The sequence below is a fragment of the Sorghum bicolor genome, chromosome 8, assembly GCF_000003195.3.
Source record: "Sorghum bicolor cultivar BTx623 chromosome 8, Sorghum_bicolor_NCBIv3, whole genome shotgun sequence".
Taxonomy (NCBI): Eukaryota; Viridiplantae; Streptophyta; class Magnoliopsida; order Poales; family Poaceae; genus Sorghum; species Sorghum bicolor.
Genome location: NC_012877.2, coordinates 5,994,182 through 6,020,066, shown reverse-complemented (window position 1 = coordinate 6,020,066; position 25,885 = coordinate 5,994,182). Strand labels below are relative to the sequence as shown.

At 47.6% G+C, this 25,885-nt stretch overlaps 3 protein-coding genes across 4 annotated transcripts; 1 reads left to right on the top strand and 2 right to left on the bottom strand.

Annotated features, from left to right (window-relative positions):
* On the top strand, positions 2,213-6,539 carry LOC8076301 (probable methyltransferase PMT26). The gene is made up of 5 exons (XM_021446689.1): positions 2,213-2,427; positions 2,714-5,172; positions 5,258-5,708; positions 5,833-6,027; positions 6,118-6,539. Exons 2-5 carry the CDS (start codon positions 2,763-2,765, stop codon positions 6,326-6,328), a joined length of 3,267 nt encoding a protein of 1,088 aa, XP_021302364.1. The 5' UTR covers positions 2,213-2,427; positions 2,714-2,762; the 3' UTR covers positions 6,329-6,539.
* LOC8079902 (WD repeat-containing protein 44) lies at positions 13,497-17,053 on the bottom strand. 2 transcript variants are annotated; one of them, XM_002441874.2, is made up of 7 exons: positions 15,201-17,053; positions 15,019-15,109; positions 14,786-14,943; positions 14,616-14,667; positions 14,405-14,487; positions 14,192-14,285; positions 13,497-14,100 (listed from the first exon to the last, which is right to left on the bottom strand). In XM_002441874.2, exons 1-7 carry the CDS (start codon positions 16,839-16,841, stop codon positions 13,616-13,618), a joined length of 2,604 nt encoding a protein of 867 aa, XP_002441919.2. In that variant the 5' UTR covers positions 16,842-17,053; the 3' UTR covers positions 13,497-13,615. The 2 variants fall into 2 exon arrangements, with proteins under 2 accessions (XP_002441919.2, XP_021301411.1); XM_021445736.1 differs by having other exon boundaries at positions 15,019-15,106.
* LOC8079901 (aldehyde dehydrogenase) lies at positions 18,807-25,082 on the bottom strand. Its single transcript, XM_002441873.2, has 10 exons — positions 24,767-25,082; positions 24,524-24,592; positions 22,163-22,259; positions 20,781-20,987; positions 20,562-20,677; positions 20,345-20,449; positions 19,940-20,112; positions 19,722-19,812; positions 19,425-19,574; positions 18,807-19,335 (listed from the first exon to the last, which is right to left on the bottom strand). Exons 1-10 carry the CDS (start codon positions 24,965-24,967, stop codon positions 19,081-19,083), a joined length of 1,464 nt encoding a protein of 487 aa, XP_002441918.1. The 5' UTR covers positions 24,968-25,082; the 3' UTR covers positions 18,807-19,080.

Sequence of the window (25,885 nt, the reverse complement as noted above, 5' to 3'; positions counted from 1 at the left end):
ATTTTTTGGGAACTAAACAAGGCCTAGATTAAAACAGGCATAACAGATATTTACATAATGATTATTTAGAAACTTTTAAGTACTACCTTTGATGAAAATAGTATGACACATCTTTCATTGGTTCATTGTATGATCGCAGAGGAACAGAGCGAGGGAGTATTCTGAATAATTCTATTATCAACCTAAGTACAGTTTTGTGGATTTTACTCAACTTGATCACTAATTCTGTGATGATCGCTGCATGCATTGTTTACGCTCTAGATCCCTATAACCACCAAGTGTACGTGCCAGTCAGCCACTGATAACAAATCTGCTCTGTGAATATACCTCCACGCACCCATGCAAAAGTTGACAGGAGAGGTGTGCAGGAAAAAGTGCACGCACGAAAAAGTTGGTTAACCTGCTTCCTCTGCACGAGTCAACTGTGAATTTCTGCCATTTCTCATCAGATTTCTCGTGCTAAACAAGCTAGTATATCATAGCTTCTCGTTCTCTCTACAGGAATGGACTTAAAATATTAGATGTGGCAGATGTAATAAAACTGTATTTCTGCCCATAACTTTCTAGTCAGGTTACAATTTTGAGTTAATTATATTCGCTAATGGTTTCGTGCGTAGAACCTTTGTTCGAAATTATAAGATGTTTTGCTTTTTGAGATACTTAATTGTTTTATGCACTTAGATGTACTAAATATGTAGTAAGAGAAATAAACCTAGAAAAGAATACATCTTATACTAAATATCTAAGTGCATAACAAAACTAAGTATCAAGAAAAGCCAAAACATCTTATAATTTGAAATCAAAGAAGTACAAGATAAAGCTATTCAAACAAAAAATTTTGCTCACTTCTCTTCCACTTATAGTGCTTACATGCAAGAATGAGCGTTGAAGCATTGCTGAACTACAAAATCTTTGTACAATAAAAGTTACTCCCTCCATTCCAAAATTATGTAGTACTCTCTTCATTCCAAATTATAAGACATCTTTGATTTTTCTAGATATATAAATTTTGCTATGAACTCAAATATGTATCTAGATACATAGTTAAAGCAATAAACCTAGGAAAATAAAATGTCTTGTATAATTAAAAAAGGGAGGAAGTATATCTCTAGATATATAAAAAAATAATGTACATAAATATCTAGAACAAATTATAGTTTATATAAATAAGGGATGGAATATAAATCAGCCCAAACATCACAATCTTTTTGGTTCTATATTAACTTGCTTAAATTGGAGCCAAAATTGTCCTCCGAAGTGTTATTGCTTTTTTATTATAAAAAAAAATAAAAATAACTTTGAATTTGGCCAAATGGAGCCATGGTAAACATGAAGAGAATATTTTGGTTAACTTGATTCATTTGTGGCTAAAGAAAACCGATTGATGGTAAACACGCTCTTTATCCTTTCTAAAAAATTGAAGAGTTAGATAGAAAAGGGTCAAGCAATATTATTCGTGATTTCGATTGAAATAATATATCTCATAGATAGTTTAGCTAGTTAGGTTTCTTGTGGTAGAACATGTCCATTCAGGTTTAAGTTTTTGACTTAACATAAGTACTTATGTTTTTCTGAATTTGCTTTAAAATTAACAATATTATTCTTTAAGTGGTACATAATATGCCTATCAATAACGAGACATTTATGTTATCTTCATTAACTTTGAGATGTGTCCTCTAAATCTTTCGGATGTGTCCTCGTAGAGGTAGCCAGGTTAGGTTTGCATGATCACGTTTATGAACATCTAGGAATTAAACGGTTCTATGCTTTAAGTGATAGACAATATATTTATCGATAGCAAGACACCTATATAGATTTTGTCGACTTTTAGATGTGCTTAACTTTAGTCTTTCAGATGTTTTCTTAGAGATGGGGCTTTCATCAGGTCGAGAGTGCGTGCGGTGACGCTAATGTGAGTGTGTAATTTTTTTTAAGAAAAGAATGCTGAATCATAGAATGTATCGATGTCTTAGTGGATTTATGTTTAGGACTGCAACGAGTAGTACAAACAAATTCCATATATTCTTGCCAAAATGCAAACAAATGATATTGTATGGCGAGATGGCGCCATAACACCGGGGAGTGATGATGCTCGTGGTCGCCCCCATTTCTCCTCACTTGCCGCTACCTCTCGCATCATCCCCTCCCCTCCACCCAAGCTCGATCGCCAATAAAAGAAGAAGCTTCAGATCGGCGCCTGCATGGCCGGTTGCGTGTCGCTGGGAAATAGAAACACGGTAGATTTGAGGTTGCTGCACCTGCACTGCATGCTCACCACCACCCTCCCCCGGCCACTTCTCCCAGGAATCCAAGAACCCTCCCACTATCATCGCTCTGTTGGGGCTGCCAATTAAGATCCAGAGGGCATCTTCTTCATCTCACCGTTTCGCCGTCGGTTCCCGGCCGGAGCCGCTGCTTCTCAACCTGGTGATGTTTCTTGATCCTTTGCTTGCTGGCCCAATTTCATTTCAGGTTTTGATTGCCGTTGCAGTGCTCAGATTTTGCATTTTAATTCCGACTTTGGAATCACTTTGCAACTGCATGTTTTTTTTTGTGTGTCTGTTCATCCCTTATTCATTGTGCACGCAGCTAGATATTGGAGATCTGATTCAGAGATTTCTTTCTTTCTTATTTTTGTTTGTTTGTTCTGAACATCACGGTTTTTCTGAATTTCTGACATTTCGGCATCCATGTTGCATTAATTCCTCTGCAGATAGTGTGAGCGCGCACTGCATGAGCTAGCTGAAAAGCCGAATCAAGAGATGCCGTTGTTCGAACGGGATCGGTACCAGAGGCTGGACGGCGGGGGCGGCGCCGGCGCCGGCGCCGCCCGGAGGCCGCCGACGTCGTCGTCGTTCTGCTCCTCGGCGACCATTGTCGTCTTCGTGGCGCTGTGCCTCGTCGCCGCGTGGATGATGGCGTCGTCCAACAACATCGCGGTCACCGTGACGCCCGAGAACACCTCGAGCGCCAAGGACCAGGACGGGTCCGTCGACGTCGCGCAGCAAGCGAGTGACCAGGTGGCGGACACTGGCAGGAAAGATGGCGTCGCCGGTGGCGAAGGGGTCGACGCTGGCGGCGGTACGCAGTCGAGTGAGGATAATGGGGACACCGGCAAGAAAGATGATGGCAGCGTTGGCGAAGGAGGAGGTGGCACCCAGTCGACGGAGGAGAATGGGGACACCAGCAGCAAGAAAGACGATGGCAGCGGTGGCGACGCGCCGCAGACGAAGGAGGACGCCGGAGACACCGGCAGCAAAGATGATGGCAGCGGTGGCGACGCGTCGCAGACGAAGGAGGACGCTGATGGGGACAGTACCGGCAACAACAAGGACGACGGCGCTGGCGCCGCGCAGACGACCGAACCTGTCACTACTGTCGGCAACGACGACGTCAACCAGAGCGACGTCGCGGGGAGAACGGACGCGACAGCCAACAGCACCGGCAGAGGCACGGACGCGGAGGACTCCAGCGAGCCTGCCGGCGGCGTCGTTGCCGAGGGAGACACGCCGTCCAAGAACCAGACGTTCTCCGACGAGAACGGCAAGTCGGAGGGCGGCGAGGTGGCGAAGCCGGAGGATCCCGACAAAAAAGTCGAGCAGAGCGCCGAGCAGACGGCCATCGATGGCAACAACACCACCACCACCACCACCACCACTACCGGACAGGATCAGGACGAGAAGAACGCCGACAAGAAAACGAGCGAAGCCGGCGGCCAGGTTGACAAGAGCGAAGAGGAGGCGTCCACTGACGACAAGAGCACCGCCGGCCAGGCTGACAACACTGCCCAGGAGGCATCCACCACTGACGATAACAACGCCGGCGGCCAGGCTTACAACAGCACCAAGGAGACACCGACAGAGTCGAAGGAGACCGTTGGCGGCGGCGACGACACGGTCAAGAACCAGACGAGCTTCGACGACATGAATGGCAGTATGGACGGCGCACAGCCCGTGAAAGAAGACGGGAAGGTCGTCGCTGAGAAAAACTCCGATGAAACTGCCAACGGCGACGACAAGGTGGAAAGCACGGACGACGACGCGAGCACCGGCGCGGCATCGAAGAACGCGACTTCCGGAGGCCAGAACGTCGCGGCCGAGACCATGGCATTCGCAGCCGCGGATGATAGCGCCAGCGGCAACATCACTGAAGACAGCTATGCAGCAGTGAATAGCAGCGCCACAACCGATGAAGAGAAGAAACCGGCGGCTGGAGAAGGAGACCTGCTGCCGAGCGGGCAGGCGGAGTTGCTGAACGAGACGGCGGCGGCGGCGGCGGCGGCGGAGAACGCCGCGTTCCCGACCCAGGCGGCGGAGTCGAGCGAGGAGAAGGCGGCGCTTGCAGGCAAGAACAAGAGAAAGAAGAAGCAGAAGAGCAAGGAGCAGGGCGCCGCCTCCGGCGAGACGGCGGCGGCGGAGGAGGAGGAGGAGACGTACAGCCACACCTGGAAGCTCTGCAACGCGAGCACCGGCGCGGACTACATCCCGTGCCTGGACAACGAGGCGGCCATCAAGAAGCTCAAGAGCAACAAGCACTACGAGCACCGTGAGCGGCACTGCCCCGGCGACGCGCCGTCGTGCCTGGTGCCGCTCCCGGAGGGGTACCGGCAGCCGATCCCGTGGCCGCACAGCCGCGACAAGATCTGGTACCACAACGTGCCGCACACGATGCTGGCGTCCTACAAGGGGCACCAGAACTGGGTGAAGGTCTCCGGCGAGCACCTGACGTTCCCCGGCGGCGGCACGCAGTTCAAGAACGGCGCGCTGCACTACATCGAGGTGATCGAGGAGGGGCTCCCGGAGGTGGCGTGGGGCCGGCGCAGCCGCGTCGTGCTCGACGTCGGCTGCGGCGTCGCCAGCTTCGGCGGCTTCATGTTCGACAAGGACGCGCTGACCATGTCGTTCGCGCCCAAGGACGAGCACGAGGCGCAGGTGCAGTTCGCGCTGGAGCGCGGCATCCCGGCCGTCTCCGCCGTCATGGGCACCAAGCGCCTCCCCTTCCCCGGCAACTCCTACGACGTCGTCCACTGCGCCCGGTGCCGGGTGCCGTGGCACATCGACGGCGGCACGCTGCTGCTGGAGGTCAACCGCCTCCTCCGGCCCGGCGGCCTCTTCGTCTGGTCGGCGACGCCCGTGTACCGGAAGGTCCCGGAGGACGTCCAGATCTGGCACGGTAGGTTTTCATTCCAATCCAAATCCATACCTTGTTGAGTTGTATCCATGATTGATCCTGTTCCTTCCTGTTTTGTCTGCAACAGCAATGGCGGCGCTCACCAAGTCCATGTGCTGGGAGATGGTGAAGAGGACGAGCGACACGGTGGACCAGACGGCGATGGTGGTGTTCAAGAAGCCGACGAGCAACGAGTGCTACGACGGGAGGACGCGCGCGGAGCCGCCGCTGTGCGGGGACTCCGACGACGACCAGGACGCGACGTGGAACGTGACCCTGCGGCCGTGCATGCACCGGCTGCCCACCGACGCGTCCGCGCGCGGCTCGCGGTGGCCGGCGCAGTGGCCAGAGCGGCTGACGACGACGCCCTACTGGCTGAGCGCCGACCAGGTGGGCGTCTACGGCAAGCCCGCGCCCGCCGACTTCGCCGCGGACCAGCAGCACTGGAGGAAAGTGGTGGACAACTCGTACCTCCACGGCATGGGCATCGACTGGAAGAACGTCCGGAACGTCATGGACATGCGAGCCGTCTACGGAGGGTGCGTAGCGTAGGATAGGAGACATCTCACTCTCAATCTCACCACGCACCATGGATATCATTCTCACCGTCGTCATCGTCTCCGGCCGTCTGGTCGTCGTCGTCGTCTTCGTCGCCGGCTGCAGGTTCGCGGCGGCGTTGCGGGACATGAAGGTGTGGGTGATGAACGTGGTGACCGTGGACTCGCCGGACACGCTGCCGATCATCTACGAGCGCGGGCTGTTCGGGATGTACCATGACTGGTGCGAGTCCTTCAGCACATACCCGAGGACGTACGACCTCGTCCATGCCGACCACCTCTTCTCCAAGCTCAAGAGCAGGTGAGAGCTCCATCAGATCATGCAGGTACAGCTAGCCGAGCCATGGCCGCCCAAGCATGGGTTCCGATCATCCTCTCGTCCCTGATGCAGGTGCAAGCTGCTGCCGGTGATCGCCGAGGTGGACAGGATGCTGAGGCCGGAGGGGAAGCTGATCGTCCGCGACGACAAGGCGACGGTGGAGGAGGTGCAGAGCATGGTGAGATCGTTGCACTGGGAGGTCAGGATGACAGTGTCCAAGCAGGGGCAGGGGCTGCTCTGCGTCAGGAAGACGATGTGGCGGCCCACGGAGGTCGAGGCTTAGAGCTAGTGTAAGTTCATAGTGGTGGCTGCTGCTGTTCTTCCAAATAGTTACGTACCTAGCAAAACACAGAATGTGGCCATTCCTGCCACGTTTGCAATAACCAAGATAGACATTGGGTGGTATACTGTATACTTTGTTGCCGAGTTTCGTAGTTGTAACCTGTTATTTAGCAAAACACAGAATGTGACAACTCAAACCAACCACAACATTTCACAACTGCAAAACGCAATGAATTTTTTTACCCCTAAAGGCACATGCCCTCATAACATAGACCACAAGATTCACACTGAGATTCGTGCCCAGTAGGAGTCTCCTGTTGGACACGAATCTCAGTGTAAATTTTATGGTTCACATTTGTGAGGACATGTGCCCTTAGGGGCAAAATTTACTTTATCCTACAAAACGTCAAAATCACATGTGTATGCAGTGAACTCGTTACATTAACACTGATGGTACATTTGCATTAACAGGTCTCAACTACAAAACAAAAATCATGCATAGAAAAGTTGCAAGGGTAAAAGGTTTCAGTGATGCTTAGTTACTTGCTTACAAGTTATAGATCACACAGTGATTATGAAACCAACCTAAAGAGCATAGTGTTCGGAACCACAAGGATTCTTGTTGGGGTATGACTGGCATATTTAGGTCTGGGTAAAGTTTATTTTTCCCTTGAGGGCATATGCTCTCACTCTCTCATTCATTGGATTTGCATTGAGAAGTATGCAAACACAGATCTCATACAAAACTGCATTGAGATGTGTGTTTGCACACTTCTCAATGTGAATCTAATGGATGCGAGAGTGAGGGTATGTACCCTTAAGGGCAAAAAAACTGCGTTCGTCACCACAAAGATTCATTTTCCTAAGGTTGAAGCATCGCCTTCCCTTTTTTTCGATACGAGGGATCTTCCCCATTTCCATTTCATCAACGGAAATACAATTCGTACAAAGAGTTTAGATAGGATCAGAAATCCAGAGACCGATGCTTACTACTACCTGAAAAGGACGAACTACAATATTCTCAACTAACCCCTCAAAGCCACCGGACATAAGGGAACCAACAAAATGGATTACATCCAGGGTGAAAGTAGACTTCCAGCTACTCCAGCAGAACAAAGGGTAACAAAACGGCAGCTGCAGAACCGCAGAACAATCAGTGGTCTTCGGCATCAGCATCTCTCCCTTTTATCACTTCTTGATCTTGGGGACCTTTAGCTTTACCCACCAATTGCAACGCAATCTTCAGCATTGTCTCAGCACCAGCCGATAGTTCTTCCTTGTCCAGGTTCTCATACAATCCTGCCCAATAAGAAATAAGCGAACATGCATGGCATATAATGGTGATAGGACTTGTGACCTTTTTTCCTTGAAAGCAAATATTATTTCGCGTTTTCCAAATAGCCCAACAAATCGCTGCAATGCCAATTGCATGAAAATTTTGTCTATGAGGAAGCCACTTCTCACACCACAACCAGCATTGATTAAAATTTCTAGGCACATTTGTTGCTCCCAGGGAAAAGGCTACAATCCCCCACACGGCTTTAGCCATAGAACATTGAAAAAGAAGATGAGAAACCGATTCATCTCGGTCACAGAAAAGACAAGAAGGGTCACCAGTCCATTTCCTACGAATCATGTTATCTGTTGTAAGTATAGCATTGTTAGCCACCAGCCATAGAAAGATTTTGATCTTTGCAGGAATTTTTCCTTTCCAAATTTTCAAAATAAGGACCAGCATCATTTTTTTGTTAAAGCTTTATATACTGATTTCACTGTGAACTTTTCTTTCTTTCCCAGATTCCAAATGACCCTATCTTCATCATTATTCAGATAAATTTCATTAAATTGATTCATTATATGACCCCAATCATCTCTTAAGTCATCAACCAACCATCTAGAAAAGCAAACCGAATTTTGTCTAGCAGAAGCCACCGAAATATTAGGAAGAGAGCACAACTTGAATAGATCAGGAAAGAGATTCTCTAACGGTTTCTCCATCAACCAATTTTATCAATGATAGTCTTGGGAAGAAGATAAATAGACATATGATACACAACAGTATTACTCAAGCTAGCATTGATAAGAATGTTCCTCCCAGCAATGGACATTAAGCCTCCTTTCCAGACATCAAGCTTTTTACTATTTTTTTTCTACCAAAGGCATCCAATCAATCACATGTAACCGACTTGGACTGACTGGTACACCGAGATATTTGATGGGAAATGTTCCAATTTGACAGTTAAAAATCTCAGCATACTTACTAGCCCAGTTATCCTCATCATTTATAGTTAAAACTTCACTTTTATAGAAATTAATTTTGAGACCAACGATCATTTCATACATATAAAGTAAAAGCTTCATGTTTCTTGCTCCTTGTATACTATGTTTCAAACAGATTATGGTGTCATCAGCATATTGTAACACAGCTACCCCTTTATCAATGATGTGATCAACTAAACCAGTGCTAGTTTTGTTTGCTTTTTTGTTTGTCCTTTTGAAATTCCATTGCTAGTTTTATGTAAGATCGTCTAGATTAAAAATTGATCAATGAAGGCGCGCAACTATGAAAACCAGGATTATTTATACAAAAAAACAAACTAAATACTACACTGTTCAGAACCCCCAAAACATATTCAAGACATATGCTGCTATTTAAGTGCATATTTCAAATGCTATTGTCTTTCTTTTAAAGTATGTAAATAATCAATGAAAGATAAAGTTCAAAATTATGAATAAAATAATGCCTAAGATTTTTCTTTTTTATGTTTTATGTATTATGCCAATTACAAGATTGATTTATTCATGATTTAGAAGGAATTATTTATTGTCTAGATAAACTATTTGTGAAGTAGAGGGGCAGTGGAAGCATCGAAACTAGCAAGCATTTCACCAAACACCTTATGTGCATACTAGAAAATAGCTCCATAGCATCAATTCTTCAAAAAGCACTATCCAAACTTCACTATAAAGAAGATGCTTGCAAGGATCAACTCACCAACACATCAATCCCATCGTCAACATATCAAAGAACCCATGTATGTCTCATATGTCGCACCATGAATTTGGATAAAATGGCACAAATAATAAGCAAGATAGGATCTGATCAATAAGTATGACAAGATAAATATCGTATCATGCGGGGACAAACAACGGATGTCGAGGAGCAAACAATCCACTATAAAGATGAATATACAAGAGGCGGGAACCAACAACGTTTGTGAGGCTCTAATCCCCACAAATATCACTCTTCTACTAATGAATTTGGTAGATCAAAGCCTTACCCTCTTCTCTCTAAAACCCTACCTTTCTCCCCATCAAAACCAAATGAACAAGCCACACACAGGAAGGGGATCTCAGGAGGTCCTTTTGGGCAGAAGTGGGAACTTTATGGAAGGCCCTCCAAAGTTTCATATAGTCACAAAAAAGTCCCTAGAAACCTAACCAAACATATAAGCAATATTTTGCATAATGTAATTGGTCAAATGAGCTTCAAATGCTGTCATTAGGAGCACGAACATCACAATTCTCCACCTTAGCGACAATTGAACCATAGAGCAACACATCTTTCTTGATGTTGAATGTCCAATCTTTAGATGCTTCATCTTCAAATGAATGATCAACAAGTAACAAAATTATCACCTCCGACATAGAGGTAGCTCAATTTGACTTGGCAAATGATTGACCCACAAACAAGCACGTCAGTTAACTCCACTGAATGAACAACAAGGCCAACACCACACATAATTATGATGCCAAATGCTCATCTCCAACTCTAAGTCAAATGCATATACAAACCTCCAACTAATGCTTCACATGAAGCTACCAAATTGAGCAAGTAGGAACAACCAGGAAGTCCCAAGCACACATTACCAAATTCGATGAACAAATCTAAGTCTTTAGGAAATTCTAGCCCTAGCAAATGTCTGAACATGTGTACATAACCTCCAAACCCAAATCCGTACAAATTAAATTGCTCGATCACCAAAGGATAGGCCAAGTAATCACTTGAGGCATTGATCAAATAGTGAAGAATGCAAATCTACTTTCTAATGTGCTCCATATGAAACACATAACTTGGCAACCAACACTCACTGAATGAGCAACTTGACATTTACATATGCTCCTCTAAGAAACTTGAGTGAAAAGAACTATCAAATGTGCACCCAATAGGGTTCTAACAAATTTTGCACTAGATCTCACACAAGCAAAGACAACCACAATGTATTGACATCCGTAGTACCAAATGTTAACCTTAACTTAGACTTAATGATCCATGCGGAGAATAAACTCCATGCTACACCTCAATGTTGGCTAGTAATAGATAAAGAGGGCTTCTACTAGTAAATAAGCACTAAAATAAAGTCTATCAAGATTCAAACAATTTCTAGCTAGGCACCATAAGGCGAAGCATGATTTTAGAAAAGAAATATAAAACTAGTTTCATATTTTTTCAAGGTAAAACAATTTTTATATGAAGTTTGAAGAATAAATAAAATTTTAGTATTTTAAATTATTTATTTTTAATGGAAAATATTCGATAATTTTTAATTTATTTTACAGATTTTTGGATGTTTCTAAAATATTTTCAGTTCGATTTTAACTCCATAAACTTTCACCTAGTCCAATTTACCCCCTTTAACGTGGCGAACAGTGAAACTAAATCACCTAAGATGCAAAAACAATTAGTTTTAAAAGTTAAAGAAGGTGAAAAACTAATTTTAATAGTTCTTAGAAAAAAAATAAAGTCTGGTTTATTTGGGATATAGGAGACGGACCCGAACCCGACTCAGATTTGGGCCTGGACGTGGACTGGGCCTGACCCTGGTCGACCTCGACGCGGACACAGACCCACCATATAAAGCTGCCAAAGCACCTCGGCTCTGGCGAAACAACTCCGCCACGATTACGACTCCACCGCCGGCGAAATTGCTCTGCTCTCTCTCCGTCTACAACACCGCGTAGAACTAGAACTAGGGCGGGGCGGGGCCGGAGGCCGGCGAGCGCGATGGCGGCGCCATTGCGGGCGCTTCCGCCGGGCGTCTACTTCAACCCGACGGCGGAGGAGTGCGTGCGCGACTACATCAAGCCGTGGGCGGCGGGCGTGCCGCTGCAGACGGACCGGGTCATCTGCGACGTGGACGTCTACAGCGACAGCCCCGGCGCGCTGCTGCTGGGGCGCGAGCCGGGCTTCTCGCGGGGGTTCGAGCACAAGTGGCTCTTGCTCAGCCGCTGCGGCGGCCGCGGCAAGACGGCGGCGGGCCGCGGGAAGCGCGTTGTCGCCACGGGCGGAAGCTGGCAGTCGGAGCAGACGCCCAAGGGCGTCGTCGGCACCGAGGACGGCGAGGGCGACGGCGAGCAGCCCCACGGCGGCAGGAGGCGCTCCTTCGGCTTCTACGTCGGCAAGAATGGGAGGAAGAGGGGGGAGAAGACGCCGTGGCTCATGGAGGAGTTCACCGCCTTGGAGGAGGACGGACACGGCGGAGGCGACGGGACCTTCGTCGTGTTCTGCAGGATCTACCTCTCGCCGCGCCTGGACAAGGAGGATAAGGAGAAGAAGCGGCAGATCCTCGGGGACGATATGGTCGCCTTCGACCGCAACGGCAAATTGAAGCCGGTCAGGGTCGTGGCGTCGCCGGGATTGTTCGACGCGGTCGCCCAAGTGCAGGGCACAGCGCCGCCGCCGCCGCGTGTTCTTGGATTTCAGCAAGCCCAGCCAGCGCGGCGCGTTCTTGAACATCAGCAAGGTCAACCGCCAACGCCATCGCCGCCGCCGCGCGTTCTTGGATTTCAGCAAGCCCAGCCAGCGTGGCGCGTTCTTGGACATCAGCAAGGTCTACCGCCAATGCCATCGCCATCGCCGCCGCCGCGCGTTCTTGGATTTCAGCAAGCCCAGCCAGCGCGGCGCGTTCTTGGACGTCAGCAAGGTCAACCGCCAACGCCATCGCCATCGCCGCCGCCGTGCGTTCTTGGATTTCAGCAAGCCCAGCCAGCGCGGCGCGTTCTTGGACATCAGCAAGGTCAACCGCCAACGCCATCGCCATCGCCAGCGCCGCGCTTTCTTGGATATCAACACGGCCAGCAGCCCGCGGCTCCGCCACTGCTGCGCTTTCTTGGACATCAACACGGGCAGGCCGCTGCGACGCCAGCCGTTCTTGGAGATCAACATGGCCGGGCCATGCTGCCGTGGGGCGTTCCCGCTCATCACCATGGCCACGCCGCGGCCGCGGCCGCGCCTCATCAGCGATTTCTTGGTTACCGGCAATGCCAGGCCGCCGTGCAGGGCGGTCCGGATGAATACTGCGGCACCGCCGTGCAGCCGCAGCTGCTGCACGTTCTTGATCCATGTTACAACCAGGAAGCCTCGCCGAGCGTCCGTCTTGTTGATCCCCAGCAAGGCGAGGTGATGAACCATGCGGAGAAGAAGCCGCGGCTGTCATACGGTTCGCCGCCGCGGCAGAGCTCGGACAGCGGGACGTCGTCGAGCTGCTTGGTCCATGTTTCCCCGTGCCAAGAACAAGGCGTCATGATCCAAATCCACGACGACAACCAATGCTGCGCAGAGCCCGTGGCCACCACACCGCCGCCGCAAGAGATCCCTGGGACGGCCACGGCGGGGTCGGCCGAAGCGGAACCCCCGTGCGACGTGTCGGCCCCGGCACCGGCGGAGCTCGCCGACGACGCCGGGAAGGCAGGCGCAGAGCCGATGCTTGATCCTGGCATCTACACGAACTTGGTGGAATTTGAGCCATTTACTGATGCCGTGTCGAACTTCCTGGTGCACGGTGAGTTCAATCCCCCGTACGACGACGACGACCCGCCGCCGGAACCGGGCTTCGACGAGTTTCAATTGGTGGAATTCGGCGTAGTGTTTGATGATTTGATGAAATAGTCTGTCGGGGTTAAAAATTTTTATGTCTTGTGGTGTTGGAATTAGTATAGAATGCATATTCTTTCATCATGTTCTAAGATTGCTGGCTTAATCTTTCGATGTCTGGCTAATGTGTAAAATTTATCTCCTTTTATTTTGTTTCAATATGTATAAACCTCTGAGTTCTTGTATTACAAGTTTATATATATAAAAAATTTCTTTTACTTTGACTAATTTTGGTAACAAGTGAAAATCTCATCTCACTAGCTACAACACACCAAATCATGGCACCTCTGTCCTATGCTGAATTGCATTGCACATGTACACAAAAATACAGTTAGGAGAAAAGAAGTCACCAACAGCCCAAAGAATTGCATCCCAATAAAGTTGTGGTACACCCTGATGTTGGAGTGGCCAAAATCAATAGAAGAGATTGCCCTGGCCTTTGATTCTGAACGGCATCCCAAAGTTCTGGTACACCCTGATCTCCCCGCCCAAGCTCGCCGTCACCACCACCAGGCCCCACGCGTTGCCGCTGTCGCCCTTGCCGCCGCCACCCGCGGCGGCGCTGTTGCTCGGGTCGCCGCCCTCCGGCTTAGTGGCGACGCTGCAGGACTCGTCGTTGCAGACCGGGCTTCCGCCGGTGGGGCTGCCGTCGCCGGCGCCCCCGGGCGCCGGCGACGACTGCGTCCAGGGGACCGCGGCGGACACGTCCTTGCAGTAGAAGTTCTCGTAGGAGCGGATGGTGCACCACGTCTTGGGCTTCATGCCGATGCCGATGGCCGCGGCCGGCGGCACCCGGGTGGTCCGCCACAGGTACACGTGCGAGTCCTCGCTCGCGCACACGGCGTACCGCCCGTCCGAGGTGTAGGCCGCCGTGATCTGGCTGCTCGTGTTCTTGAAACCTTTTGGAAAACAGAGCGGGGGGAGAAGAACTTAATTTTCTTGCGATTGTTCTCTGAACTTTAGGATATTGATCCACTGTTAATTTTGTACCTCTGAACTTTTGGACCATGGTGACGCCGTCGAAGACACGGATCTGGGAGTCGGCAGATGTGACCAGCACTTCGGCAGGGTTCCCCGGAGCAAACTGCATGCACCCAGGGCAAAACCATGGCAAGATCATAAAACATGCCATGCACTTAATTAAGCTGAAAATGCTTGCTGATTGATGTATGTGTAGTGTTATTGTGTTTGTGGTTTGTGTACCTGTAATCCGGTGATCTTCTTCGCTTGCGCCTTGCGCTTCTTGGCCTGGATATCGATCTGCGCCTCTGCGCTAAGCTTGCATCCTGTTACAACGGCAAGACAAGAATCAAGCGCCGCCACAGATCGTTAAAGCAAACAACATTTGCCAGCAACTACTGATAACTGATCATGAAGACTAGACAATGGCATTAGACCATTATGCAAGCAGTACCTGCTGTCTTGTACAGCCGGCAGCTCCCTTTGTGCGAGCCGATGATCGCTCCCTTCAATACATTTGTTCATGGATAGATATCAGTGGCAACGAGTTAGAAAATGAAGATGAGCTAGTGATCAATGGTGAGAAACTGAGAAATGAGCAGTGTGAGTGGTGATGGGCCTGACCTGACCGTCAGGGGTGTAGGAGGCCGCGGTGACCATCTCGTTGAGGTCCGTCCAGTCGACGACCTGCCGGTCCGGGATGCTCCACAGCCGCACCTTGGCGTCCAGCGACCCGCTGATGAAGTACCGGTCGTCCACCGGGTTGAACTGGATGCAAGTCACTGCATTTTTGGCATGTCAGAATCATCAGCTGGTTGGCAGAAACAAAGCAAGCAACCATCAATGGCCTTGCTCACCGTAATCGCTGTGCGCGAACGTCTTGAGGCACGCCTTGCTCTCCGTGTCCCACAGCCGCACCGTCTTGTCCATCGACGACGACAGCAGCTGCTGCCAGAACAAGCGCTCATCAGAGGCTCTGCTTGCTGTCACTGTGCAAGCAGCAGAGCAAAGCAATGGCTATGGGGCACGGAAGATCGACCTGATCGGACTTGGACCAGGTGAGGTCCAGCACGTCGTCCTGGTGGCCCTCGAGGACGCACGCCGGCTGCTCGGCGAGCGCGAACACCTTGTCCGGGACGACGAGGTGATCGGGGAGCCCGTCCCTGCCGCCGCTCTTCCCCTTAGTGGTCGCCTTCTTGGACATGGAGGCCAGCGCCGCCGACCCGTCCGCCGCGCCAGGAGGCGGCAGCGGGCCGGCCAGCTGGCCCGACTTGCCATCCATCGCTGTCAGCGAGCACGGTGGCGCGTTGGTCTCCACCACCTGCCACACGCGCACCACGCTGTCCTCGCCGGCGCTGGCCAGCCGCCGCCCGTCCGCGCTGAACTTGATGCTCCAGATGGACCCCTCGTGCGCCAGGATCTCCTGGCACATGTACAGTCCCGTGAGCTCCTTGCTCGACTTGCCGTACTGGTGCACCTTGGGCCGCTCGGATCCCGACGCCGGCGGCGTCGGCCCGGCGGCGGAGGCATTGGTGGAGACCGACTTGGGCACGGCCGTCGCCGTGGGCGCGGCGCCCGACTTGGCGTTGGTGTCCTTGTCCTGGATGAAACCAATGGCCACGGACTTGATGTTCTTGAGCCAGCCGCCCTTCTTCTTGCTCCCTGCCTTGTCGGCCTTGGGTGGCACGCCGGCGGGTAGCGGCGCTTGCTGGTGCTGGCTCGTGCCACGCCGCATGAGCTTCATGATGGGGGTGTTGCCGATGAACTTCTCGATCTCCTCGAGCCCCGGCACGCCCATCTGGGTGCTCGACGAGGCGTCCTTGGGTGTGCTGGCGGCCACGACGGCCACCTGCTCCTTCTCGCTGTCCCGATTATTCTTGCTGCTCCCCTCGTCGCCGTCGCCTTTGCTGCTGCCTTTATCCGCTGGCGCTGCCGGCGGCGCCACGGCAGGCAACTCGCGTGGAGCCACGGCTTGCGGTTTCCCGACGACGGGCGTGCCGCTGTCGCGGGCGGCGGCGGCGGCGGCGTCGGGCCGAGCCGGCAAGGAACGAACGCGACGCAAGGGCTGCTGCGACCCCGAGACCGACGCGCCGTCTCGCACGACGACAAGGTTGCTGTCGGAGCGCCGCCTCGTGATGGCCTCCTTCGCCGGCCGCGTCGCGGCGGCAGCCACCGCCTGCGACGCCGCAGAGGTAGTGCTCGGCACGTTGGCAGCGGCGGCCGAGGCGGTACCGGTGACTGGGATCGGCGACGGCGGTGGCTTTGGCCTCGACACGCTCCGGGACATGGCCCGCGGGACATCGGCGGGGCGTTTCTTCATGCTGTGCCGGCGCAGCGCGAGGTCCCGGCTGCTGGCCATCCCGAGGCCCTGGTGGAGGCGGCGGCGGCGCTCCTGGATGGACATGGGCTCGTCGGACATCCACATGTCGTACTTGGACGTGTCCTCGTCCTCTTCGTCCTCCTCGTCCTCGTCCTCCTCCTCCAGCGGCACGGCCGCCTGGTACCTGAAGCTTTTGAAGTTCTGGTCGCCCGCGGCGGAGGTGAAGGAGACGCGGACGTCGTCCTCGTCGTCATCGTCGTCGTCGGAAGGGAAGTCGGCGTCGAGGTGCAGGCCGGAAGGCACACGGTCCAGGCAGTGGAAGAAGGCCTCCTTGTCGCCGCCGTCGCCACCACCGCTCATCTCGACGCCGTGTTGGTGTTGGTGGTGGTGGTGGTACGAGATGCGCCTAACATTCCAGCGTCGTCCGCGCGCGCAAGCAGGAGAGAGAGAGAAAGAGATTGCTATGTTTAGCTGTGATGGGTTGAGAGGTTGCAAGGGACTAGCTCGGGACTCGGGAGTGTGTGTTGAGGAAGGATAGTAGGATGCCTTGGATCTTGAATTTGCAAATGTTAACAGCCATCATTGCTTTGCTTTAGTTTCCTTTCTCTGTAAGCTTAAGGTCAAATTATGATCTCGAGAATACGTAAGAGATCTGCCTATCTATTTGCATTGTTTAGTTCCAAAATTTTTTGGAAAACAGACATTGTAGCACTTTCGTTTGTATGTGACAAATATTATCCAATTATAAACTAATTAGACTTAAAAGATTCGTCTCGTAAATTATAGACAAACTATGTTATTAGTTTTTGTCTTCATCTCTACGTAATGCTTCATACATGTGTCAAAAATTTGATGTGACAGAAAATTTTGAAAAATTTTAGGTTTTGGGGAGGAACTAAACAAGGCCTTATAGAGAGAAAAGAATCGGGCCTACAAACACCACCACGTCACTCTACACGAAGGGTTGTTTCTTTACACGAGAGGATGTTAAATGATTTTAAATAAAAGAATAATCAACAACAAAGTTGCAAAACTCATAAATATCTACAACTTTTGTTCTGGTTATTTCTCCATCTAATATTTATTTTAATAGTCCGAAATTTGAATGTTAAAATATAAGGAATTTAAATAGAATTTTAGATATTAAATAATTTTAGATTAAAAGTTATCAATAACAAAGTTGATTTATAACTTTTATTTTGGTCATTTCGTTATTCGACTTTGATTGAATAAAGTGGGACTATACATCTTTCACACATAGAAAATCCTACACAATGTGTCCTCTCTGTTCTCTTGATAATGGTAATAACTATGGATCAAGAAGTTGTGAGATCGAGTGCCCTTCAAAGTGCTTTTCATTTTACAATGTTACGGTATATAAAAAATGATAAAGTGCCCTTAAATTTTAAAATTATATCAAATTTCATGTATCAAAATGATCTCAAATGAAAATGGTTGTTAACTGCAAATTTGTAGGTCTCATCATGATCTATAACTTTTGCTTTGGTCATTTCTCCATATAAGTTCATTTGAACAGTTCAAAAATATTTGACTTGTACCAGTGCATATCTCATATTTTATTGGATTACTATTTTTTAAACTTTCTAATATCAAGAGTTATATATCTAGACATAAGGTATATCTAGATGCAGAAAAAAACCAGAATGGCCTACAATTGAGAACAAAGGGTTTGTATATGTTAAATATTTTGCATCGGTGAGATATGTAATAAGTTGCAGATTGCGTTTGCATCGGTGAGATATGTAATAAGTTGCAGATTGCGTGTATTTTTGCTGTCATCATCATATTCTCAAAATAAATCGAATATCCATGTTGTCTAGCCCAACTACAGCCCATATATATGAAATAGGCCGATAGGGCCCAAATGCATGCATCTTGTGTTGTTTCCTAACAAAGTGTGTGCTATGCGGCCGGCTCGTCAATACTCAACACAAGATGCTCGATCAGGACCCCATTACTTGCCTAGGTAGATGAAAAAACAGTTGATTCAAGATTGTGGTGACACGCCGCTGGCATGAGTCCCCACTTGCATAATCTTCTCCTTAAACAAACAGAAAAAACCATAAATTTTTTTTTTTGGCCATCAGTTCATCACTAGGAAGTAACATGCCGCTGGCATGAGTCCCCACTTGCGTTGGTTGATGTAGTGTGTGATGCTTTTGAAATTCTACGAAACTTTAGTGACCTACACTCCTCTACTCCTCTGTACGAAGGCGGTGTCACTTTTTCCTTGGCGGTACAGTAGTGTGTGACCTACGTTGTACGAAAGAAGCGTCACTTTTTTTCCTTTGAAATCTGAATACCTACGCAAAAGTGTTCATACATTTTTGGTCTTTTCAACCTTGAACAAATTACCAAATTGTTTCGATACATTTCTGGTCTAGCTTTTCAACCTCCAACAATTCACCAAACCATTTCTCCAAATTTACTTGCATGTGCAAATCCTTCGTACTTGCACAGAAATGTACTATTACTTTAATTTATACGTTTCTAAAACCAAAAAAAAAAGAGACACACTACTACGTATGCGTCGAATCTGCTTATTATTATCAGTATGAAGCAGGGATCATCAATCAACTCATGCCCTTCTTCTTCCTCCTGTATACCCAACAGCCGCCAGAACCATGGCGAGTGGATTGCCCTTGAGCACTCCCCTGAGGATGCCGAGCTTCGCCGGCGTGTATGGCGGGTACCTCGCCCTAGCCTCGCCGAGGAAGCTGCTGCGGTCCAGGACGGCCTTCCTGTGGGTGAAGGCGTCGAAGCTGAAGGCGCCGTGGTACGCGCCCATGCCGCTCTCCCCAACTCCTCCGAATGGCAGGTGTGGATTTGTCAGCTGCAAACAGCAGTTCAGAGAGCAAGCAGCAGTCAGACTCAGACATCATGTTCTTTTTGTGCAAATATGAAATGTAAATGTCAGCGTACGTGGATGGCGGTGTCGTTGAATATCATCCCTCCTGACGAGATGTTCCTCTCGAACTGCTGTTTGAGCCGGCTGTCGTTGGTGAAGAGGTAAGCTGCCAGTGGCTTGCTCACGGAGTTGATCACGGCGAAGCTCTCGCTGATCTTGTCAACCTGCTAGCAACGACAGTGTAAAAAGAGCAGAATGTGATTTCATCCAAGAGTAGTACAAATTAATGTTTAGTCGAGCAGAGTCAGGAGAAAGAGATGTCTGAATGTCTGATGATCCAACAACATGACATTTTTTTCGTTTTCCCGTACCGTGATTATGGGAAGCAAAGGCCCGAAGATCTCCTCCTTCATGATCGCAGAATCAAGCGGGACATCCAGCAGCAGTGTAGGGGCGATCCTCCTGCAACATGGCGAAGAAGAAATTGTTTGAAAAGCTGCGCAATGCATCTTCTGAATTGCAAGGTAAAAAAAAAGGTAACACTCATAATAATGCTTGCTGTAAAATGTATAAAATGCAATCCACTCACAGCTGCTGCTCGTCGCTCTGGCCACCGAAGGCGATCTTGCCGGCGACCGTGCCGTCGTCCATGAGCGTCCTGAGCCTGTTGAAATGGTTGGAGTTGACGATGCGCGACAGGTCCGGCGACCGCAGCGGGTCCTCGCCGTAGAACTTGCGCAGCACTTTCTTCAGGGACTCCAGCTGCACATGCCATGGCATGCCATGCCAAGGTTGGTTGTTGTTTCATCATACACACACAGACGCCAAGAGCACGAACAGAGGCTTCGTTAAACTGTGTAATTAGTTTTTATTTTTGTCTTTATTTAATGCTCTATGCATGCGACCAAAGATTTGATGTGACAGAGAATCTTGAAAATTTTTGCGAACTAAACAAGGCCAGAATCAGTGAAGTGCTGTCGTTGTAGCACAGTACCAGCTTTGGTGCAAGGGATTTGGTGGTGACGATGTAATCCGGAGAGATGCAGGCTTGGCCGCTGTTGCAGCCCCACTTGCCGGCGGCGATCCTCTTGGCGGCAACCTTCATTATTCAGCATTTCAAATTCATCATCATCTTCTTCTTTTTCTTCAGAAAAATAGATTAGTGATCAGAGAGAGAGAGAAACGGCCGGGATGCTGCTGCTGCTGCTTACGTGGATATTGACGTTGGAATCGACAACGACGGGGCATTTGCCGCCGAGTTCCAAGACGACGGGAGTCAGATGCTTGGCAGCGTAGGACATGACAATGCGTCCCACTTTGCTGTTACCTGAAATTCATTCATTCATTCATTCGGTCATTCATTATATATATATATATATATATATATATATATATATATAATCAGTTTGCAAATTAAAAGACGACCGGACCTGTGTAGAAGATCTTGTCCCAGGTGAGTTCGAGGAGCGCGGTGGTCTCCGGGATGCCGCCCTGGACGACCCTGACGCAGGAGGCGTCCACGTACCGCGGGAGGAGCTCGGCCAGCAGCGACGACGTCGCCGGCGCCACCTCCGACGGCTTCAGCACCACCGCGTTGCCGGCGGCGATGGCACCGACCACCGGGTCGATGGCCAGCACTGCTCCATTCCATTGCATACGATCGATTAATTAACTACGGTCAGAATAATTAATCAACTGTACCTACAACAATCGACACATGCGCACGGACGAAATTCGACGTGATAGCTACTCCTAGCTACGTAGGTACAGTAGCATTTTTTTTTGATAGGAAGATACAGTAGCATTTAAAAACACAGGCACCGGTGGGGGTGGACGATCGATACGAACCACGCACGTACTCCCTCGGTAATTTACAAGTTGTTAGGACACCAACACGATTTCTAAAACATAATTTTAATCTTTTACTTTTATATTTTAAAAAATAATATATATTGTATGAAAGTATTTTTTTAAGATAAGTCTATTTATATAATTTTATATTTATAAATTTAACAATTTAAAAATTATTAATGATGTATATTTATAATGTTTGATCCTAACTTTATCTAAAATGATTTTTAAATCCGAGTGTGCCCTCTTTAGATGTGATGGTTCATGCCGAACGCACGCATGAGCTGATGACGCGTTGGCATCACATTCTGAGGCAAGCTTGTCGCATCCCCTCTCCTCACGCTCGCTCCTCGTCGATATATATGTCGCGTCAAGCTAAGCCAGCATTCGATCAATTATGGCCTGGTTTAGATTCAAAAAAGTTTTTTTAAATTTTGACAATATAGTATTTTTATTTTTATTTAATAAATATTATCTAATTATAGAGTAACTAGGTTTAAAAATTTGTCTTATAATTTATAGATAAACTGTACAGTTAATTTTTGTTTTTATCTATATTTAATGCATGTGCCGTAAGATTTGATGTGATAGAAAATTTTAAAAAGTTTTTGGTTTTTGAGAAACAAGTTATATTCTAGGCTCGTTCAGCTAAAATTCATTAAAGACACGGCATGGGGCCATAGCTAGCCCATGGCTTCCACTGGTGGGTGGAACAAGCTAGACTCCAACGACGACAGCAAGCCACCGTTGCGTTTCAGAGACATCGTGTGTAGTAGTGGTCCATCTCTTTTCCTAGTACTACTATATGCTACGGAGTATTTAATTATGAACAACAATATTACTAGTCGTTTTCAGTCAAAGGCAGGCAGCATGAATGCGCGCGCATTGATTTAAACGAGTGGGATGGGTAACTAAAAAGCATGATGATGATGAATAATGCGCGGGCTAGCTTTGTACGTACAGAAGGGGTAGTTCCAGGCGGAGATGACGAGCACCACGCCGAGGGGCTCCGCCGTGACCCTCGCCGCCGACGGGAACGTCAGCACCCCGCCGGGGACCTGCACATGCAAACAGAAACAACCATGCATACATGTCGTTACGATTTATTATTACAGTATACATTGCCGCATTCATTGGTTCTGTTCTGCATGCAGTTGGGAGGGACAATGATGTTTTGGGTGGCGCGCACGGCCACGGCCGTGCAGTACCTACCGGGTGTGGGTGGTGTGAGATGAACAACGCAAAAAGGTGACGACGAGGCTATACTATGCGAGAACAGGACGCTCCATCCAGTTCATGGGCGGCTGCAGGACCAGGTGCAGGTGGGGCGGGCCATGCATGTCATAAGCAGCTCAAGGATATTTTTCCCACATGGACCAGTTCCGAAATAGATGTAATTCTTACTTCCTGATAAGCCAACTTTTTTTTTTCATAACAAATTTGTTTGGAGATATAAATGTAACATGTATTTTTTATAAAGTTAGTTAAAATTTAAAAAGTTTGATCAACACGTATTTCATAACATTATTATTTTTGGGACGGATGGAGTATAATTATATTTTAGATGGGAATTTTGGTCAAGGGTTGATTGACACTTTACAACTGCGCGTGGCATCTTCAAGCTAAGTGCATGGTCTTGTATTTAATTTATTTATTAGATGTCAACATGCCATAACTAACTAACTAACTAACTGTGTGTAGTATGTTCTAGCTTTAAATCGAAATTAATGACCAACAAACGACGACTATTTCTTGAAACTGCATAGTTATCCAAATTGCGTAAGGCCTTGTTTAGTTCGCAAAAATTTTCAAGATTCTCCGTCACATCGAATCTTTGGTCGCATGCATGGAGCATTAAATATAGATGAAAATAAAAACTAATTGCACAGTTTACCTGTAATTTGTGAGATGAATCTTTTGAGCCTAGTTACTCCATGATTGGACAATGTTTATCAAATAAAAACGAAAGTGCTACAGTAGCCAAAACCCAAAAATTTTACAAACTAAACAAGGCCTAATTACTGTTCGCTAATTTATTATAAAAGAAAAACACTGCTGAATGACTGAAAGATTCGGTAGATAAGCTCAAACAAACAAGCTTTCACTACCAAAATGGTGGAGTTCTCCTAGTGTTTTTAGTTAGTAATAAAACACTACCACTAGTCAAACACTAGGGAATCCTCACTAGGAGGCATTTAGTAGGGAAAGTTTATACTAAATTTTAAATGTTAAAACACTAGGAGAAACCCACATTACTAGGAGAAATTGAAAAATCTTGTTGTGTTTGTGAGTTGTGACATGCATGAGTGAGTTTACCTATTATGCCTTGTCCACCGCAACAACATATATATTCAATTTTGATCAATAATTAGTCTAATCATATTGAAAGCTTATGCTACAAAAGTTTTCTAAAGGTCATTCTAAGTCTGATCATATTGAAAGTTTTTTCTTGTTCTTACAAAAGTTGGTAAAAGAAAACTCGGGTTGTGGGATAGACACCCTGAGCTATTTTAGCTTAAGGTACAAAATTTCTCATCTAGCCCGAAAAAACTCTCGAACCCCATGCCCTACCCGCACATAGGGACCTGTTACCCAGTGAGAGGGCCGGCCCATTTTACGTGTGCTTTGAAAATATAGGGTAGTTGAGGAGGTTTTTTTCTACACCGCCGACTAGAAATTTGCCTGACCAAGGATTCAAACTCTAGTCACGGGGAATGTCACCTAGAGGCTTGACCAAAAGTGTGTACAACAATAACGATTAAATTTTTGTTGCCATGGTAGTATATTATTATTGGTTAAGAGAAGTTTAGAGGTCGAAGTTTAAGGCCGCACGAGTAAAACTATTTCTTGTATTTGTGGGATAGAGCTGAGAGAGCAATGACTTGCATGTGTTGTATAGCGATGTTTCATACTTTTAATAAGACAAAAAAAAACATGATGATCATCATATGCATGAGCATCCCAATGTTTATCTTGCGCTGCATGACCTTTCTCCATTCTTGAACAGAATTGAAGAACGCAAAAAGATCAGTAGCCTTGATGATGAGCGGTTTGAGCCTATATCGATCGGAGGTCTGTTTACAGGCGTAGAAATGCGTGCACACGTACGCACATATACTACTTCGTATAATTATCTCTCCGTTCGTCGCTTTAGCTTTTTTACTAAATACATAACTTAATTTTATACTATGTACCTAAAAATATATATATATTATACCTAAAATTTATAGATCTAACAATACCACAACGGTGTACAAATTAGCTAACCACCACTTGATGACGGAGTATGTACTGCATATAGCAGATATAGATAGTACAGTACCTTTTGGGGCTTCATCCATTTCTTGAGATTCTTGAGAGCAAACTTGCAGGAGGTGGTGACCAGCGATATCTAGAGACATCACCAAAACTAAGTGTAATTGTTCAATAATTATTATACCAAATATGTATTACAAGTACACTACGTATATACTCATGTACTTAATTACTCTTACGATGTTATAATTAATTACTAGTTAATAGTAGTATGATCTACGTATATAGTTAACTCATGTGTACTTAGTACCTCGTGGACGTAGGATTCGGTTTGGGGCTTGGCGAGGTCGGCGCGGAGCGCGGCGCAGACGTCGTCCTCCATCTCCGCCGCCATCCGCAGCAGGCCCCGCAGCTGCGCCTCCCTCCACGCCGCCGCCCGCGTCCTCCCCGTCGCGAAGCTCGCCCGCACCCGCTCCCGAGCCTCCGCCGCCGCCGCCACCGCCGCATCCATGGTTTGTTCCACTTTCCGAAACAAGGGGAGAGGAGGTTAGCTTAGCTAGGAGCGCGGCGCAGACGACGGAGCTGACGGGAGAGTTGGGCTTCCGTGCCAGTGATGCCACCTCCTACGCTACAGAGAGAGAGAGAGAGGACGAGGGGTATATGCGACTATTTATATATCCACGCACGCTACTTTTGGGCTGGGCTAATGCGGGGCCCAGCCCAGCCCGGTTTTTGTTTTTTTTTTTTTAAAAAAAATTTGTCGGCCCTTGTTGGATGAGTGAATGAATGAATATATACATGCGTGGATAATAATAACAAAGATACTGTATGATCCATTCCATTATTTCTGCCGACGGCAACAACAAAGTATAATATAAAATGGGTGATAGTTTATTAATAATTGGTTAGGATCTGTGTTAACTTTTTTTTTGGGGGGGTGGGGTGTCAAATAAGCAGTGTTAGTAGTTATTAAGTGTAAGTAGTCTCAAATCGTACGCGTTTTTTAGTTCACAGGTTGTGTCAGTATATATTTTTTTTATGTTTTAAATGCCTCTTATTTAATATGACGTCGATTTTGCAGCTGCTAACTTAGTATATTATATTATATATCACGAGAGAAATGAAATGACAAAACATGATTATTTTAAAGGTATTTAATTTCGTGCCAAAATGTGGCCTACAATAATAGCCGGGAACAGGGAGAAGAGGTTAGGAGGAAAACGAGGCTGGATACGTTCTTGATAGTTCTAAAAAATAAAATAGGCCAAAACTACTTCAACATTTATCCAGTGCTACAATACATTCTTGATAGTTGTAGCAAAATAAAAAATATTATTAACCAATTCTAGACATAAAATGCCATCTAAAAGAGGCAAAAAAAAAATCCATCGATGACTCCAAATTCCAGCAGGAAAAAATTAGCAGCCTT

What these genes read in the sequence shown, in the direction of transcription:
- LOC8079902 (XM_002441874.2), bottom strand. Translation starts at nt 16,841, where the DNA reads ATGAGCGGTGGTGGCGACGGCGGCGACAAGGAGGCCTTCTTCCACTGC. An exon ending in CCTGGTCCAAGTCCGATCAG is followed by an intron (nt 15,110 to 15,200) that starts GTCGATCTTCCG and finishes TTGTTCTGGCAG; the next exon opens with CAGCTGCTGTCGTCGTCGAT. An exon ending in CCGGCTGTACAAGACAGCAG is followed by an intron (nt 14,488 to 14,615) that starts GTACTGCTTGCA and finishes CCGTTGTAACAG; the next exon opens with GATGCAAGCTTAGCGCAGAG.
- LOC8076301 (XM_021446689.1), top strand. Translation starts at nt 2,763, where the DNA reads ATGCCGTTGTTCGAACGGGATCGGTACCAGAGGCTGGACGGCGGGGGC. An exon ending in ATGCGAGCCGTCTACGGAGG is followed by an intron (nt 5,709 to 5,832) that starts GTGCGTAGCGTA and finishes CGCCGGCTGCAG; the next exon opens with GTTCGCGGCGGCGTTGCGGG. An exon ending in TTCTCCAAGCTCAAGAGCAG is followed by an intron (nt 6,028 to 6,117) that starts GTGAGAGCTCCA and finishes TCCCTGATGCAG; the next exon opens with GTGCAAGCTGCTGCCGGTGA.
- LOC8079901 (XM_002441873.2), bottom strand. Translation starts at nt 24,967, where the DNA reads ATGGATGCGGCGGTGGCGGCGGCGGCGGAGGCTCGGGAGCGGGTGCGG. An exon ending in ATTCCAACGTCAATATCCAC is followed by an intron (nt 20,450 to 20,561) that starts GTAAGCAGCAGC and finishes TGAATAATGAAG; the next exon opens with GTTGCCGCCAAGAGGATCGC. An exon ending in CTTTGCTTCCCATAATCACG is followed by an intron (nt 19,575 to 19,721) that starts GTACGGGAAAAC and finishes CGTTGCTAGCAG; the next exon opens with GTTGACAAGATCAGCGAGAG.